Below are 16703 nucleotides of genomic sequence, written 5' to 3'. Positions count from 1 at the left end.
ATCTACAAATTTGGCCCCTCTCGTCTCCTCGTCGAAGAGGCCATTCTCAAGACAAACCATTGTAAATCAAACGACTAGTTAAAACATCCCTGTGCCTTGAAAAAAAACGAGAACATGAAAACAAAATTCATTCCACGGCAAATTCATTCTTCACTCCTCCATCGCATCGCCATACACCCCCGACGGTAACCTCCCCTCGTTGAGCTCCTTCTCCAGCGCGATAATCTCCTGCAGGCTCGTCGCCTTCTTGATCCTCTCCTGCAGCCGCTGCTTCTCCGCGTCGGTGAGCTTTATCCGCGAGAGCTTCGAGGGCGCGGCCGACGGGCCGTTGGCTGTGACGTCGAGCTTGGACTTTTTGCCCATGATCTGGAGCGCACGCACGGTCACGAGTTAGTGTGCCTCTGTAGCATCATCAGGATGGTGAAGCAGTGGGATTGTTGTAAGCTTACCGATGTGGCCAGAGCCGTGGGCTCTTCCTCCGTGCCAAACAGCTCCCGGGCCTTGTCCCGCTCCGCCTGCTTGACCTTTTCGTAGTCGAGAAACCGAACAGAGGGACACCGCCAGATGACCCAATATCGGTAATGCTTCAAACACACACACAAGTCAGTCCAAACCAATCCAATCCAATCGTAGAAAGCTCACACGGAGCTTGTACGAAGCAGAGGGATCAAGAATAACGCACCTCCTTCTTCGTAACAGGGTTATCAGCCAACACCAAGTGCGTCAACCTCCCCAGCCCACCCAACGCATCCAGATCCGCCAGCTCAACAAGGTTATTCGACGCCAGGACCAGGTTCCGCAGGTTCGGCACCGCAGCCGCCAGCGTCGGCTGGATGCTCGCCACGCGGTTCCGCGCGAGGAGGAGCGTCGTTATGCGCGGGGACAGAGGGAAGTTGCCGAGGACTTGGATGTCGTTGTCGGTGAAGTCGATGGCATCGTGGGGCTGTTTTTGCCAAACCCAGTTGTCAGCAAGATCAGAGGTTGAGGAGAGAGAGGGGGGCGGAGGAGGAGGAAACTCACGCCAGCGACACCGAGGTTTTCAATCGCAGGAATTCGATGTCCTGTTCATTCGCGCCGCCATCAAGTAAAGCTTCCAATGTATCAAATATTCCTTCTTCAAAAAACGCCACAACAACAGAAACAAGATTCAAAGTCTCAAGCCTCTCCCCCCCAAAGGAGAAGAGGGAGGAAGAAGGAGAGGGTCAAAGAAGAAAACCGAAAAAGGAGCCATGACGAAGAAAAGGTGTAGCATCTGCTCTTTTCAATTTCCCCTCGTTTGCCCCCCCATCTTTTCCCTTTCCAAATTCTTCCCTTTGTATTGAGGATTGGACGAAGAGGACGAGAAAGACGCGGGAAAGTTTGATCAAAACGCACCTCGGAGATCAAGCTCTCTCTCCTTCAAGGGATTCAAATAGGACAAGGAATCCCGAATCAGCTCGGCCGTAAGCCGCATCTTTTATATCTCAATCGCAAGTAAACCCTTCAAAGCCAAGGGCGTCGTGGAGAAGAATCGCTCAAAGGGCACAGGTTTCGCTTCGTTTTCTCGTTTCTCGTTCGAAGTCGATAGTCCTCGCCAAGGTGAAGAGGAACCAATTCGGCTGCGGATTGTCCGTATCGATTAACCAGTTTATCAGAAGGATTAAACTAGAGGGTTCATCATCGAAGGCGCGAAAAAAAAAAAAACGATTCGAGGTCAAGAAGACGTGCAACGGCTGCGAAAAATGGTTTGGACAACTGGTCGAGGTGAGGAAAGATGGGGTGTTGGTCGCATGCCGATTTCGAGATTTGGATGGGCGAGGCTGAAATGATTGGGACAAGGCGTGGAAATTTCAAGCGCCACAATTTTGATGACGCCACATGTAGCTGGCGCCACACTTCAGCTTCACCTCAGCCATCTCGGCTTTGGTGAAGCTCCTCAGCATTTACAGCTTAAACGGCCTACTGACAAGATCCAAGTAGATTAATCAAGCACAAATCAGTACAATCAAGATTCGCAGTTCGAATACCCGTCATTATTACTCTTCATTAGTCGTTCGACTGGGCAAAGTGCTGTAAATGTTGCAAGCAGATCCCCCAACCCTCATCCGTCTAAAGCAACTCAACCCCCCAAAGCTCTACCTAACCATCTAGATGCAAACATCAAGACTCCAAAACGCAATTCCCTCCTTTTTACCATAGACCCAACCCAAAGCTCATTACGACCCTCATGTCCAAGCACCAAGCACCAAGCAAAAGCAAAAAGCAAAAGCAATCTATTGAAACACGTACACCACCCCAGACCGATCCACAGACACGCTCATCGAGTACGGATACTCCAAAATCGCCACGTCCATAATCAGGTCCAGGTGCGACTTGAGCAGCTGCTGCTGCTGCATCGAAATCACCGTCGACCTCGGCGCCTTTTGCCTCGAGCCGGTCCCCGCGTTAGGCGCAGACGCCGCGTTCCTTGCGAAGCGCTCCGTGTTCAGCGTGGTCGACGTCGTCGGGTGCGAGCTGGTATACGTAGGCGCCTGCTCATCCGGCTGGAGGCCGCTGTAGATGCAAGAGTTCTCGATGCGCGAAATGTCCCAGAACCTGAGCCGTTTGTCCGACCCGCCCGTGAGCATAAACGCATGGCGGACTTCGCGCGACTCCTCCGATGTTCCCGTGCCTACGACCATGGCTCGCACGCCTCGATCTGCGTTTGCCACGTCGCTCATCTCGAGATTTGTCGCGAATCGGCCCAGCATCCCTTCGGGCTTGTCTTCGTCGACTTCCCACGCAGTGTATCCCTTGGGGCCATCCTTACTGCCACCCGTTCGGTAAATTTCTCTGCAAGTCGTCTTCTCCAAGTCCCATACCGTGACCTCGCCTTGCCCGGTTCCTCCGGCGACGCAGATCCATTTACCTCTGCCCTTGGTAGGGTGCACGCAGAGCCGATAAATGGATCCCTTGCCGGGCACGCCCCATCCTTTCAGCCTCATCTTGAAGCGGAGATCCCACAAGTCGACAACTCCATGGGAAGTCCCCACGCACAGCCAGTTTCTCTTCTTGTCGACGCAGAAACACGTAGGCGTTCCGTGATGGACAGGGTTTTCTAGCACGTACAGCAGCGTCATGGTCCTCAAGTCCATGGCGACGATCCGCGATAAGTTGGTGGCGATGACGAGAACGGAGCTCTGCTCTTGCTTGAAGTGCTCACACCATGTTGCGTATTCACCTTCCGGTAGCTGGTATTCACGCAACACCCGCAGCTTCGTATATCGAATAATACCGCTCGAGGGAACCGTATCGACCTTGACGACATGGACGCTGCCATCGGACGCGCAGCTGACGAAGCAGTGCGAGTTTTCGACAAAACAAAGGGCAACGACGCGAGCGCCATCACCGTGCTTGTAAGTCTGCCGAGACCGATTCGTAATGTTCCGCTCGAGCCGCTGCGTATCCCACACTTTGACCGTCCCGTCGTTGCCGCCCGTGATGAAGAAGACGTGGTCAGGAGACGCAATGACACGATTAATGGGCCCACGGTGCTCCGCAAACGTCGCCACGAGGTTGCCTTTGGGCTTCCATGGAGGATCTGCGCCGGGGACGTTGACCGATCGGCTCTTGTCTCCAGAGATGGGCTGAACCATGGGCCCAAACTCCAGCACGTCGCGAGGGAAGTTTTCGACGTACATGTTGTCGAGCATGCGTCGGACATGCGGATCCGTCCCTTCATAGCTGTGCCTCACCTGCCTCAGACGAGCTGTATCACCACCCTCCGTGGCCGGCCGAGAATCGGTCTGCACAGGCACTGTCTGCGTAAAGGGTCCCTCCACTTCTCCAAATGCATTGGCATCGCTAGTCCCAATTTCCGGAATAGACTTGTGGCCGTCTCTGCGATCCAAGAGGCTAAGGGCGCTCGATTGGTGCCGAATGCCTCTGCGTGATGAATATGAGGCGGCGTCGTCTCCAGGTCCAAGGGGAGAGTTGAGGGCCCGAGAATCGATCGAGCTTGCCCTGTCGCTCCCAGTGGGAGACAGCAGACGTCCCGTACTGCGGGAAGGCAGGGGGCCAATGCTTTGCACCCGTTTGTGTGTATGGGGAGCAGCGCGCTTCTTCTTGGCGAGCGTATCGTCTATCGTCATGGAGGCATCCAACAACGCATCGGCAATCGTATACGGCCCCGAGACAGGCGGGGTGGGCTCCAAGTTTGGCATCACGGCAGAGGGGTCCTTCAGGGGCGTGTCGTCGAAGAACACCGTCTGGATGGTCACGCCCAGCTCCTTCAGCTGGACAAAGCCAGTGGGCATGTTTTCTTCTTCGGTGGCGGGCGAAACCACGACGACGGCGTCCCGGGCCTTGCTGGTGCTGAGTCGCGCTATGTACTCGCACAGGGCCAGAAACTTCATCTCGTCTTCGGGCTTGAGTCCAAAGTTCCTCAGCTTCTCCAGCCACTGTTCGTCCTCTTCGTTGCGGCTAACCTTGCTGACCGAGGAGGGTATCAGAGCGGCCGATGCAAGCGCTCCCTGGCTTGACGACATTCGCTTCCCCAGGATTGACTTCCAGAAGACGCCCTTGTCCGTCTTGGATGCCCAAGTCAGCGCTTGGTCAAAGACTGCCCGAGGAAGTGGCCGCTTCAAGGAATCGAGCAGATTGAGCTCGGAAAAGTCTGAGAGATGCTGTATCTTGAGGTATGGCCTAGTCAGCGGCAGCAATATGCACTGGACATCGGCCATGACCAAAAACTTGGCGGCCATGGATAGGAACTCTGCTGAAGATTCTCTGATCCACATGTTCGGGTGCATCGTCAGCCGCGCTATCAAGTCCGCCAGCTCCCAGATCTTTGGTCTGGACAACAACCCCAGACCTGCCAGCTGAGCCAGCGAGTGCAAAGCCGAGCGCACCACCGTCTCCTCGGGATCCGCCAGGGCCTGGATCATGAGAGGCAGGATAAACTCTTCGAGACTCGTGCCGCCTATGAACGCTCCAATGCCCACAATGGTGTCCAGAAAGGCGCTCTTCAGCATCCAGTCCCTATCGTTCAGATACGTGATCAAGTGCGTGAGAAGGATGTCGTTGGAGCTCTCCTGGAAATACATGCACAGTTCCGGCACCGACGTCAGGAACGCTCGTCGAACGTGAACGTCCGGGTCTTCGACGAGCTGCTTCGTGTGGCTCTCCAGAATCTCAAAGAGCTGGCGGTTCGCGTTGTCAAACATGCTCTCAAAGTTGGCCGCAGCGCCGTCCGTTCCGGGCTCAACCTCGGGGTCGGTGATGGGCATCGACCCGTCCGCTCGCAGGCTGGATGCCATTTCTAGGAAACGCTGCGCAGTGGTGGCGAGACTGCCTATGCAGGACGCATACGTCGCCCGCACAAGCGAGTTGGGCGTCCACGACTTTGTCCCGAGCGCAATCTCCATCCGGGGCAGGACGTATTCCACCAGCACATGGGAGTTGATTGGCGTCGTCATCCGTACGAGCTGCAGCAGCTGAGTGACGGCGCGAATCACGGTCACGAGGACCATGTCCGTCTCCTCCTTGCGCAGCAGCGCCATCAGATACGGCAGCACCCTGTCCAGCTTTGCCTCGTCTGTAAGCCTCTCGGCAAACGCCAGCAGCAAGTCGCACGCCCTGATCCTCGAAGCTGCCCGGGCCGTCGTCCTCATGGCGGAGACGACCAGCGTCAGAAATATCAGCGTCCCGTCGTCCTCTGGCGGCTCGAGATCCGCAGAAACCGCATGTTCGTGACCCGGTATGCTCAGCCGCACGGGGAAATGGTCCAGCCCCAGCCTCGATTTTGGTTTGATCGGTTCCGGCGTCTGCTTCTCCGTCTGATACCCCAAAAAGTACGAAATCTTGTCAAAGTCGAGAAAGATCCTGTCGATGCGGTTATCCGACTCCCCCAGGTTCCTCTCAGCGCCAGACACGGGCCCGTTGCCGGACGACGGATCGGTAATCACCTCCATATACTGATGCAGGAAGCTGTAAAAGTAGCCAGGGAACACCTTGTCCTTCCAGAAATCGAGATACTGCTCGGCCGAGTACCGCCTCTCGGGATCGAGCTGGATCATGTGCGCAATCATGTCGCGGACGTCCTTGTCCGAGATGACGCTCAGGTGGGTGATGACGGGATCGTACTCGCCGCGGCGGTACTTGTAGAGCTGGGCAAGGCTGAAGATCTCCGACTCGAGGAACAGCTGGGCGATGACGCAGCCGGCGCTGAAGATGTCCATGGCCCACGTCATCTCGGGCTTCTGCGGCGGGGGCTCGGCGGACGAGTAGAAGCGCTCGGGGGCGATGTAGCACGTGCGGCGGCCGGACGAGTCGAAGAAGTAGGAGAAGTCGCCCGGGTTGTCGTCGGGCAGCATGACGGGCTTGTAGGCGGAGGAGAAGTCGGTCAGGTAGAGCCAGTTCCACGAGGTGACGAGGACGTTCTGGGCCTTGATGTCGCCGTGGTAGACGTCGCGGGCGTGGCAGTCGCGCAGGGCGCAGAGCAGCTGGAAGGCCAGCCACTTCTTCTCAATGTCCTCGAGGAAGGGCCGCGTGCTCATGCGGTCGTACAGCGAGCTGTACATGAACTGGCGCACCAGGTATCCGTTCGTCTCGGTCTCGATGATGCGCTGGAAGCCCAGTGCGTTGGGCACGCCCGCCAGCGCCTTGCGCTGCTCTGTTTCGCACACACACACACACACACGGGTTAGACAAACGCACGCAAACACTACCTTGTCCCTCAGCCCATGCGCCGCGGAAGCTCACCTATGATCTTCTTCTTGTACTTGTCCAGCTTCACCTCGGTGTAGGGCTTGACTAGCACCTTGACCAGCACCACGCCGTGCTCGTGCCTGCCGCGGATGCTCTTCATGAAGCGTGCATTTCCGATGCTCTTTTCGTACTGGATGTCCTGCAGCTGCGCAATGTCTATGCCCGCCGCGCCGGCCGACGGCGTGGCGAGAGAGAACCCTTGACCCATGGCTTCAGGAAGAAGAAAAAACAAACAGATGAGACTAGGAAAGGGGTGAGAGGTAGTCCTTCGACCCTCGACCGGCGACACAAACTGTCGTAGGCCAGGGATCAAGACGGCGGCGAAAGGAGGGGGGATGTGGGATGTGGCGTCTATCGTTGGGCCAGGGAGGGAATCGCCGTCATTTTGACATCGGCCGAACGATCGAGGCTTCAGAGACAATGTTTGTGATTGCGGGATGTTGTCGTCGGTCGCGGGTTGCGAATAATAGAGAGCGAGTTGAAGGTTGTTGGAGTTCAGAGAGGTTCTCGTTGCCTCTAGAGGTTGGATGAGGTAGCTGGACAGGTAGCTGGAGCAAGGCGGAGGGACGTCACTGGACCGCAATGCTACCTGCAGCCTAAAGGCAGTGCCGCAGTGGGCGGGTTTAGCGCCTTGTCCACTTAAACACCACTAACGACGATGGGGGGCTAGACTTAACATCAAGACGAACAACTTCAAATAAAGGGCTTTTGGATATTCATTAGAAGTCTACGAGTTTTTCATACAGATATTCGACGCCTGATGATCAAGAGCCATTTTGCGCAGGTTTAATTTCACAGTTTGGCGTGAAATAGACAGCAAGTCTCCAGTAACCGCCGTGGAACTATACCCTGTTTATCCTCAAGTAGAAGCAGAGCATGTGATGATATTCACCAGATTCCATACAAGACAGAGACAACAGCACCCAAGTGACGAGAGAAAGTAAGGTAGAGACAGGTCGTACTCGATACTGGCAAGCAATAAGTCTCATCTAAACTCACAAGAGCCTGGAAGACAGAAACAAAAGAGCCGAGGGAATACCAGAGAGCGGGCGAGTGAGTAGAACAGGCCACATACTCCAACGCAGCCCATTCCAACCTCATCACACACAACACGATCTCAAAAAAGAAGCACTGATTTTTGGGAGTCATAGTCCCAGTATAGAGAGTAAGCATTTTCAGATCCCATATCTCCTGCTCCAAGGCAGCTACCTAGGTATATCAAAGGTATAAAAGAAACAAGCAAGTTACCTAGCAGCAGGTAAGGTATTCCAACTAAAGGAGGTATAAGTGAGCCCACAAAAAAAAAGGGAGTAGTTAGAGAATGAAGGTAAATAAAGGGGGAATAAAATAATGTTCCTTTCGAAGAAAACAAGAGAAAAAGAGAAAACGCCCATGTGCCCATATCTCTTCAACCCTCAAGTGCGGCTATATGCGTTTGTGATGGGACTCCCTTGAGTGAAAAGACTTCAAAGCTTTCAAGCTGTCAAGAGCACCCCTTTGTTGTGTTGTTGTTGTGAAGAAAATGCATGTGTGCCTAGGATAGTAGTAGCAAAGACACTTCCCGTATTTCCCAAAAACTCCCATGCATATACCAGCATCGTTCATAATAAAAAGAGACAAGAAAAAAACAAAAGTGTTTCTTTTTCATTCCGTCATTGGCAAAAGAAAATGAGAGTTGTGCGACAAGTCCTGATCCCGCGCCGAACTATGATCGGCTATGCAAAGAAAAATCCAAAAAAAAAAAAGACGTGAAAAGAACAAGACAACATCCGCTTCCCCTAATTTACGACTGCCCGCATACGCATCTGCCTTGATGAGCTGTAGCGTATCCTGGCGAGCAGCGCTTCGGTATCAAAGTCGTCGTCGCCAGCGTTGGGGTCCGCCTCGATACGGTCGGCCATGTGCAGAGCAGGCGGCAGCCTCGGCGCGGCGGAGTCGGCCACCTCGAGCTTCCGCGAGTGGACATCGTCACCCTCCTTGTGATGCGGCACCAAGGTCCTGCTGACGGTGATGGGCTTCATCGTGCGAGGCTTTGGGTCCGGAGACTCGTTCATCGTCTCGGGCTCCTCGCGTTCGATGCGCTCCATCTCCTTCTTGGCCATCTCGAGCACCTCGCCTATGCGCTGCTGGATCTTGGACACCTCTTCGTTGCACTTGGCGTCCCTGAGGAACTGGTGGGCGCCGTGCTCACACGTGCTCTGGACAAACTCGAGGGCCTTGTCCAGCTCGTCAAACACATCAGGTGCCTGGTTGGCGAGGCTGGGGTGGCCGAGACGCATGGCGGTCGGTCCATACCGCCGACTGCTGATATATCGTAATGAGGGGAGAGCCTCGGCAGCCTTGTCCTCGCCTTCGGCGTTCTCGTCGTCGGGCACGTCCATCTCGGCGAGCTTCTTGATCTGAGCCACCTTTGCTGCCATCTTGGCTTTCCGCATCAGGTTCCTACTCGACGAGATGAACCTGACGAGGTCGTCGAAGAAGCCCTGCACGTAGCTGTCGTAGTAGACGATGATCATGTTCCTGGTGCGATATGTCTGGCGGGGCCCGTCGGCAGAGGCAATTGACGTTGTCTTGCTCTTCTTGGCTGCTCGGTTGCTGGATGCCGCGCTGGCATCTGCTGAAGACTTGGGGAACGCGGGCCGCTTCTCGGCTGCCGGGCTCGGCGGTGAGGACCGGCGCTGTCTGTTGGGCTGTGGGGGGGTTGTGGCGAGGTCTTGCGGCTGCTGGACTGGTACGTCCTCGGAGAAGAAGATGTGCATGGCGCCATCATCCTTGGGCTTGAGGGACTCGCATGACCCCTTATTCCTCAGCGACCTGGTCTCGGGCTCCTTGGTGCTGTTTGCCTCGGCGAGGGCGGCGAGCTCCAGCTGGCGCTTGTCAACCTGGCTGCTCAGCTCATCGAGCCTCGTCTGCCAGCTGGGTATGTTGTTTACAAGGTTCTTGAGGGCGTCGATAGCCATGTGGCGGAAGTTGGTTTCCCGCGACGGGACTCTTGATGGAGCAATCGTGACGGCGTTAGGTGACGCTGCACCTAACAGTGAGTCGACGGCGTCGAATTGAGGACGTCCCGTATATGTTTCCACGGCGTTGGTGGACGCGGCTCAGGATCGACCAGGAGAAGTGCTCCAGTCAAGTATAGTCGTTTTGTGATCGTCCGGTAGCGCCCAATAGACAATCGAGACCGTTGTCTTTCGTCCTCGGTATAATGCTTGGGTTGGAAGAAGAAAAGGGTGCGAGCGGGCGATCCTGCCGTCCGATATCCGCTAACGTCTGGCGAGAAAGACGAGGGAAAGAATATCGTCGCAGCCTGTGGAGGCGGAAGAGTCGCAAGAGGGTGCTGTGTGCGTGTGTGCGTGTGTGTCTGGGTGTCGTGCCAGCTAGAGTCCTTCTTTGTCGTCACGATGCTTCTCCCTCCGCTACTGAAGATGAAAGAGGGGGGGCAAAGACGATGATCCGGTTAGGCGAGATTTCCGTTCGGTCGAACAACAGCTCAACAGGGCGATGGATTCGAGAAAAAGGAAGGAGGAGCAACACGAGAAGTCCGCTTGGTCGATCCGGGGGGGGAGGAAACAGCAGGCTGATGGGTTTGCAAAAGCGAGGACGCAAACAGAGAGATGAAGAGAGGCGCGCGGTAGATTGGGTATAGGGTGGTGTAATATTAATACGGCCGTCAATTGAGGTGAGCTGTGCTGGAGCGAGGCATGGCGGTACTGGGACTTCGTGCTGCAGAGCCGTGGGTGCCACGGCTATAGTACGAGGCACGGGGTACCATGTACGGAGACGCTCGCGCTCGCACTGGCACGCCGCTGGCTGGCAGGTTTCCAGCAGGTGGAGTATTCGCTTCAAAGTGCTGTTGGGCGTCGGCGCACCACTGGAGCACGCAGTTTCGCCCGTGCCCGTACTGGCACAGTGCGGCTGCTTTACCCCCCCCCCCCCCCCCGGGGGGTGCGTGCTCCAGTGGTGTCCACCTATGAGGCAAGGGTTAGCAGCACAGGGTCGCTCGCCCGCACGGTGTACTTTGCAGCCTGCACCGCTTGCAGGTATGGGGTACGAGCGGACGGGGGCAGCGCACGGGCCGCCGGCTGCCACAGTGGGATGTTCACAGTGCGAATCCCTGAGTCGCCGTGTCACTTGGCGCGCCGGCAGCACGAATCGACGCGCGGTTATGGCGGCCATTAGTCCCTCACCCGCTCGCCTGCATGCCGTGGAGGTACCTCTGCGGCCCGGCAGCACCACACTGTGGGTGGGCCTGCAGACAGCAGACAGCGCATGTCTCGTGGCAGAGCGACGCCGGGCTGCGTAGCCTGTACTTGCTGCGCGCTGTAGTCGTCCTCCGTGGGACGCCGAGCAGACACTGGCGATGCGATGCTGCCGGCGAGCTTCGCATCAAGGGGTGGGGGGGGGGCGTCCAAGGTACGAGCATTAGGAGTGCAAGCAGCCCGGACAGCGACAACACGCCGCATCTACCGCCCTTGTCCAATGGCGCGCATGGGCTATACCTTGGTACCTATCCCGATCGGGTATGTGCACATTACTCTAAGGACGATGGCCTCGAAGCTCGTAGCGATACCTCCAATCTGCGGTGTCTGGCGGTAGAAACAGGAGCCAGGATTGCTCGTAGCGAGGTACATGTACCTGCTCCCCGTGCTGCAGCTTCAGCAAGCGGTATCTCGACCGGCTCAGCCGACTGCCTGCTTTGCTCGAGGATTCGCGCCAGAACTCGTCATCTCGACTGGCTGTAGCAGAGGAAATGAATCAAAGCACTGCTACCAACATCGCGCTGCAGCAATTGCCTGCGTGCTTTTTTCTCCCTGTCTTTGTCGGTTCTCAGGTCCATCCGTCTGTCTATTAACCGGAGCGGGAGATTCCGTCGTCTTTTTGATGGGCAAAAGGGACAATCCGTCGTCAATCCTTGGTGGGGACAAAAGGCGGCCCACTCAATCACCCCCAAGGAGAGAAAAGACAGCCCTTGGGCAAGGCTTAGTACAGTAGCATCGGCAGCAGGGCAAAACTCGCTCCGTGCGAGACGCGCGCAAAAGGACCCGGTGCTCGAATGCAGTGCGGTTCCGTGCTGCCGTGCTATCGCCGAACAGGCGTTGGTTCGAAGGCGAACGAGAGGAAATTGAATGGAAATTAAATCGATCAATATGGCGGATGCTCCCCTTGTTGCTTCGTCTGCCTCGAACAAAGTAAAGTCTCTTTGCACGGAGCGACTTCTTCTCTTATTAGCAGCACATGTATTGAGTTGGTACTGCGCACAAGTCAATGCCAACATCTTGCACTCGCGATACAGTACAAACAAGAACGATCCGTGACAGGCTTCAAAAGCCCTCTAGATCTGCACGGCCGTGCTTCCGCGTGCCGCGCCATGTCGCCTCCGCGCCGTCGTTTTCTTAGCATCACGGCCTATCGAGAAGCTGCCACTGCTAGGCGCGAATCTACCGGGAGGCCGATTGAGACGAGCGACAACAATAGAGCTTCCCCGCGTCTTGTCGGCTGCCGTGCTGTGCCGTTCTGTGCTATACTTCGATTGTCAACGACCAGCGCCGCCTGGCAAGGCTGCAGAGTTTGCACCAGCGCTTCGAGGCACCCTCCTCAAGCCTGTCTTCTCCCCAATTCTCTAGCATTTCAGAAAGCTATTATCGAGCGCCCCCAAGATCGAAGCTCCAGCAATTGCCTGCAACTGGCTGCACCGTACGGACGGTCTCGTTCTGTACTGTATGTGTGAAGCTCGCCCTGTGCTGCCACTTTGTACATGCAACAGCAAGAGGAGCGTCGCCTTGAGTGTGACCTCTTCGCAGCTTCCAGCTCTGGTGCTCCGTAGCCGGCACCACCTCGCCGTCCACCCAGGTGCCATGCGCCGGCCTGTTCGTGAAGGCGTCCTTGTATCCAGCTGCAAGCTTTCGGCATCGTGTGCCCGCTGTTCCACGTCCAGATCTCTGTAACACTCGGCCAGATGGCAATTCGGAGAGCCGCGGCATCAACGTAAGTACTGTATTACCGAGTCGTAGTGATCTTATCCCACTCTGCTGCTACTTTGTACGAGTCGTACTGTAGCACCTCCTGCTCGTGCTCCGTACGGGCCCTTCACGATTGCCCTGTCCCACCCGCAGCTGCTGCCGCTGCGACCTGCTGTGACGTGAAATGTGGCTCGCCTGAGCGGGCCTGTCCGCGGTCGTCCAGAAGCTCAGGTGGAAGCAAGACAGCTGAGCCCGTCCGCCACATCGCAGTCGATCAGTCACTCCCCTGCTGTGTTCGTCATGCCGTTGGGCGTCAGGTTGAGCTCGCCCGTAGAGGCTGGCCTTGGCACAGAGCACCATGTTGAACGCCTAATGGCCAGACGACAGGCCTCTGGCCGTCTCACGTTTTGCTCGGCCGCAGCGGTTGGCAGGGCCACTGATCCACAGAGCGGCTCACCACAGGCCTCTTGGCGCATTAACCGCATAAGGAGCAACATGATCTTGACACGGACGCAGCAAAAAGAGGTCAATGGTCGGCGACCAGGGCGGCACGGTGCAGCAGCTCAGAGATTCACGGACCAGGCTCGAGGCCCCGCGGCCGCGCCGCAAGCAAGGCTGGGGGGTCCTGGGTTCCTCGTTTCCTTCCAGTCCCTTTCTTAATGTTCCTCGTGAGCTGCCGTTGAACAGAACTGGCAGGAGAAGGGCGTGCGTTGTCGGATCTGTTTCCCTCGTTGCCAAGTGCCGATCTCGAGATCCGAGGCGCGAAGGGGACCAAGGGGACAGACGCCACACTATTACAGGGGAGTGGCTGTCCAGCGCCCTATGTACTCAGCATTCCAAGTCGATTATGGGAGTCATAGCCATGGTATTTGTAGCAGAAAGTATATTTTTTGTTACTCCAGACAATAGCCTTGACAGAGCCATGCATTTGCCGGGGTGATGAATAGCCACTCCTATTCCAGAGTACGGGGCTCTTTGCTGGGTTCTTTGGTCTGTCAGCCCACTTGTCATCAAACCCCAAGGTGATTTTTCGTCCACTGCGATTCAGCCCTCTACCCCGGGTTTTCCCTGCCTTCTTCTTGCTTTGCTCTGCTTCATGCAAGATCTGTGTCTACGCCCAGAGGCAGCGTCTCATCATGAGTGGAAAGGGCCGTCTTGTCATCGTGCAGCCCACTCGGCAAACGCAGCTGCGCGGAAGGGAATCTTCCGGAGGGAACAGACAATTTCTGGTAGGCCCTAGCGAGCAAGGAGTGAGCCCGCACGCACTCTGTCTGGAACAAGTAGACTCTCCAACTGTCCGACTGCATCCTCAGACGATGCCAGACATTCTTGGGAGGTGGCACAAGACGCAATTTCATGAGCCTCAACACGACAAGATAGTGTTGAAGTTGTCTGTTCGGGAACCACTCGTGCGCACCAGCCAATCGCTGCCCCCGGATGATCGCCGACCACGGTTGACAATGAGACACAATGCGCAGTCCGCCAAGTCGTGGTATGTATGTATGTACTGTCCTCGACTGTATCACGCAACAGTCCCGCAAGAGAGCGTCTGCTGTGCATCGCAGGGTCGCCTTTGAATGACCTGTATCCTGCGTTTGGAGGAAGGGAGAAAGCAACAAGAGGTAAAATCTGACCAGTCAGGATGCAGCACTCTGTCCGGAGCCCCGTGTCCCTAATGTGATGCATCGCCGAACAGCAGGCCGTTGCCGTCTTGTGGTTTTGCCGCTTCAGCTCATTGCATATGTTGTTGTTCCTTGGGCGTGATTATTGCTCTTTTTCGTCGTCCGTCAGCCCTTTCTGCTGCCCACTGCCCATTCCGGGAAGATCGTTTCTAGGATCGGAGCTAATCAAACGGAGCGCAACATGGAGGGCACTGTGGCGTCAACACCAGACTCGCTAGGCGGCAAGCGAATCGGCCAGGCCAGATGAAGACGCCTTAACACCTGATTTTTTTTTTCCCCTCCGTAGTTGGCAGATGCTCACGCCTTGGTGTTCTGCCAGCCACGCGCGAGCCCTGGCACGGGGCACGTTGGCCATAACAGGCAGTGTCCGCGGATGCCCGTGGATGCTGGTCGTGTCGTCGACAAGTAATTCGCAGCGACATCCGGATGAGACTCCACTGAATGCAGGCAGCGGACGAAAACCTTGGCCCTAGCGGTACAACTCTCACGCAACTCACGCACACTGTGCCCGGTAGGAGGACAAGACGCAGGACAGCTCGACGAAGGGGGACCCCCGTTTTTAACAAGATCTGGCCCGTGGTCTTGACCTGGAATAAGCTGGTTGAGCTGGGGCTAGACTCGAGGCCCGGGAGGGGATTCCGGCGGATACCCGCGCCGCCGCGGATATCCAAGTTTGAAGAGAAGAGCCTGAGCTTGCGCTTGCGCAGGCTGATGACGGGTTGAGCCTTGCTTGCCGTTAGCCTAGGTAAGGTAAGGTGGGCGGCATTCGGAGCCGACGGGGCAGCGACAAGGTCGAACCACGGCCGCGACGATGATCAAACCTGGAGAAAAGGAGAACGAGACCAACGGCCATTGTGCTGCTCCTTGCCTTCGTAGCTCGCATGTGCGCGTCCCAGCATGTAAGGACGCATGTGCGCGTACTTTGTAGGTGTGATTGACTATGCGATGCCCGCATGCAAATCCAACGCCCCAATGCCTCTCTCTCTCTCTCTCTCTCTCTCCCTTTTCTCTCATTTGCTCTCCCTCCTTGCTCGAGGCCCGCAGCATCTTCGCCTCTTCCTGATCCTCTGACTGGCCAGAGTCCCCAAACTCCGCAGCTCAACGGCCGTCCAACGGCAGCGCAGAAAGACGGTCTGCGCAGCGTGCAGTTGGACGGATCCGAGTCGTGCGAACGTGACATTTTCGGAGCAATCAGGTGGCAGCTTTTTTTTTTTTTTGTCCGTAGAGGATCGCTCTTTTTCGCCCTTGCTGCCAATCAGCTGAGCTCGATAGATTGTTCACAACTCACACACAGCTGCTGGATCAGGCGAGTATTTGCCTGTGAAGGGGAAAAAAGCCGCCGTCGATTTTGGTGGCAGATCCCTGTCTTTGTCCCTTGATCGTTCTGGAGAGGGCTGGTTTACGTAAGCCGGGATCGTTTACCACAACTGCAGGATACGTGCGGGTACACAGGACCAAGTACTGTACCTCGTCCGAGATGCCTTAACTTAAGGCTGTCCCCGTCTCTTTAGAACTACTAAGAAAAGAAAGAAGAGGCCCTCTTTCGGGCCGCAAGATAGTGCTCACTCGCCTGAGGAGGAGACCAGGGGTGGGAAGGAAGAGACTTTCAAGATCTACAAAGCACAGTATGAAGTGAATTCAGCACCTCGTAGGAAGAAGAGGAGGAGGAGGAGGAGTGCATAATGCAGACCTGCAGACCTGCATATCAAGCAAAGAAGTGACAACGGTCAACAAGGCCGCGATGGAGTCTCGATTCCGACCGCTGTAACGCTGTTGCATGACCGCGAATCAGACGGGCAAGAGCAAGAGGCAAAAATAACAAACACACCCCGAAGAGCGGCGTGGATTCTCCTCGATCCGATTTCATGAGGGTAATTCGATGCGAAGGACAAGGGGGGGGCCCTTGGCGGACGGCGTGTCTTTGCCCTGAAGTTGGGCTTGAATCCATGCCGCCCCTGTCCATGCATGCTTCAGTCGTGCTTATTGCAAATAAAGGTGAGTCTAGAACGAGGAGCAGGTGATGACATGCCGGCTTACAGTATTGTATGAATAATAAAGAATGCCATTGAAGTGCTGCGTTTGAGAGATGAAACGACCGAGTCCAGTTCTGGAGACCTGATTTCGTGTCGTGGTGTGTGCTGAGATGGGCTCCAGAAACTGATGTCTGTCTCGCGTATAAGGCATTTTTGCAGACAACATGATGGAACTCTCCTCGCAGAGTAATACATACATGCGAGTACTACTAGTCAGCCAATGAGGAAACAACATCCATGGATGTCTCCATATGTGCCAAGTCGCGAGCAATTCCTCCAAACATCGACTCTGCTAGCTAGCC

The 16703-nt window shown here is 56.0% G+C and overlaps 7 protein-coding genes across 7 annotated transcripts; all 7 read right to left on the bottom strand.

The window, feature by feature from the left end:
• Window positions 1-150: 150 nt before the first annotated feature.
• On the bottom strand, window positions 151-1453 carry CCMA1212_009035 (uncharacterized protein; the record flags this gene model as incomplete). Its single annotated transcript, XM_073706136.1, has 5 exons — window positions 151-366; window positions 450-584; window positions 683-943; window positions 1021-1061; window positions 1375-1453. 5 exons carry the CDS (start codon window positions 1451-1453, stop codon window positions 151-153), a joined length of 732 nt encoding a protein of 243 aa, XP_073555463.1.
• A 799-nt stretch (window positions 1454-2252) lies between these two features.
• Window positions 2253-6934, bottom strand: CCMA1212_009034 (Putative serine/threonine-protein kinase VPS15; the record flags this gene model as incomplete). Its single annotated transcript, XM_073706135.1, has 2 exons — window positions 2253-6631; window positions 6721-6934. The coding sequence occupies 2 exons, from the start codon at window positions 6932-6934 to the stop codon at window positions 2253-2255; spliced, it is 4593 nt and encodes a 1530-aa protein (XP_073555462.1).
• A 1570-nt stretch (window positions 6935-8504) lies between these two features.
• CCMA1212_009033 (uncharacterized protein) lies at window positions 8505-9686 on the bottom strand (the record flags this gene model as incomplete). The annotated part of the gene is made up of 1 exon (XM_073706134.1): window positions 8505-9686. The coding sequence occupies one exon, from the start codon at window positions 9684-9686 to the stop codon at window positions 8505-8507; it is 1182 nt and encodes a 393-aa protein (XP_073555465.1).
• Window positions 9687-12365: 2679 nt separating this feature from the next.
• On the bottom strand, window positions 12366-12951 carry CCMA1212_009032 (uncharacterized protein; the record flags this gene model as incomplete). Its single annotated transcript, XM_073706133.1, has 2 exons — window positions 12366-12718; window positions 12834-12951. 2 exons carry the CDS (start codon window positions 12949-12951, stop codon window positions 12366-12368), a joined length of 471 nt encoding a protein of 156 aa, XP_073555464.1.
• Window positions 12952-13139: 188 nt separating this feature from the next.
• CCMA1212_009031 (uncharacterized protein) lies at window positions 13140-13521 on the bottom strand (the record flags this gene model as incomplete). Its single annotated transcript, XM_073706132.1, has 2 exons — window positions 13140-13477; window positions 13515-13521. 2 exons carry the CDS (start codon window positions 13519-13521, stop codon window positions 13140-13142), a joined length of 345 nt encoding a protein of 114 aa, XP_073555467.1.
• Window positions 13522-13922: 401 nt separating this feature from the next.
• Window positions 13923-14372, bottom strand: CCMA1212_009030 (uncharacterized protein; the record flags this gene model as incomplete). The annotated part of the gene is made up of 1 exon (XM_073706131.1): window positions 13923-14372. One exon carries the CDS (start codon window positions 14370-14372, stop codon window positions 13923-13925), a length of 450 nt encoding a protein of 149 aa, XP_073555466.1.
• Window positions 14373-14665: 293 nt separating this feature from the next.
• Window positions 14666-15221, bottom strand: CCMA1212_009029 (uncharacterized protein; the record flags this gene model as incomplete). The annotated part of the gene is made up of 3 exons (XM_073706130.1): window positions 14666-14837; window positions 14870-15093; window positions 15216-15221. 3 exons carry the CDS (start codon window positions 15219-15221, stop codon window positions 14666-14668), a joined length of 402 nt encoding a protein of 133 aa, XP_073555365.1.
• Window positions 15222-16703: the final 1482 nt, after the last annotated feature.

This window comes from Trichoderma ghanense (assembly GCF_004382785.1).
Source record: "Trichoderma ghanense strain CCMA-1212 chromosome Unknown scaffold_14, whole genome shotgun sequence".
In the NCBI taxonomy this organism is placed as follows: domain Eukaryota; kingdom Fungi; phylum Ascomycota; class Sordariomycetes; order Hypocreales; family Hypocreaceae; genus Trichoderma; species Trichoderma ghanense.
This window is presented reverse-complemented; position numbering and strand designations above follow the sequence as displayed.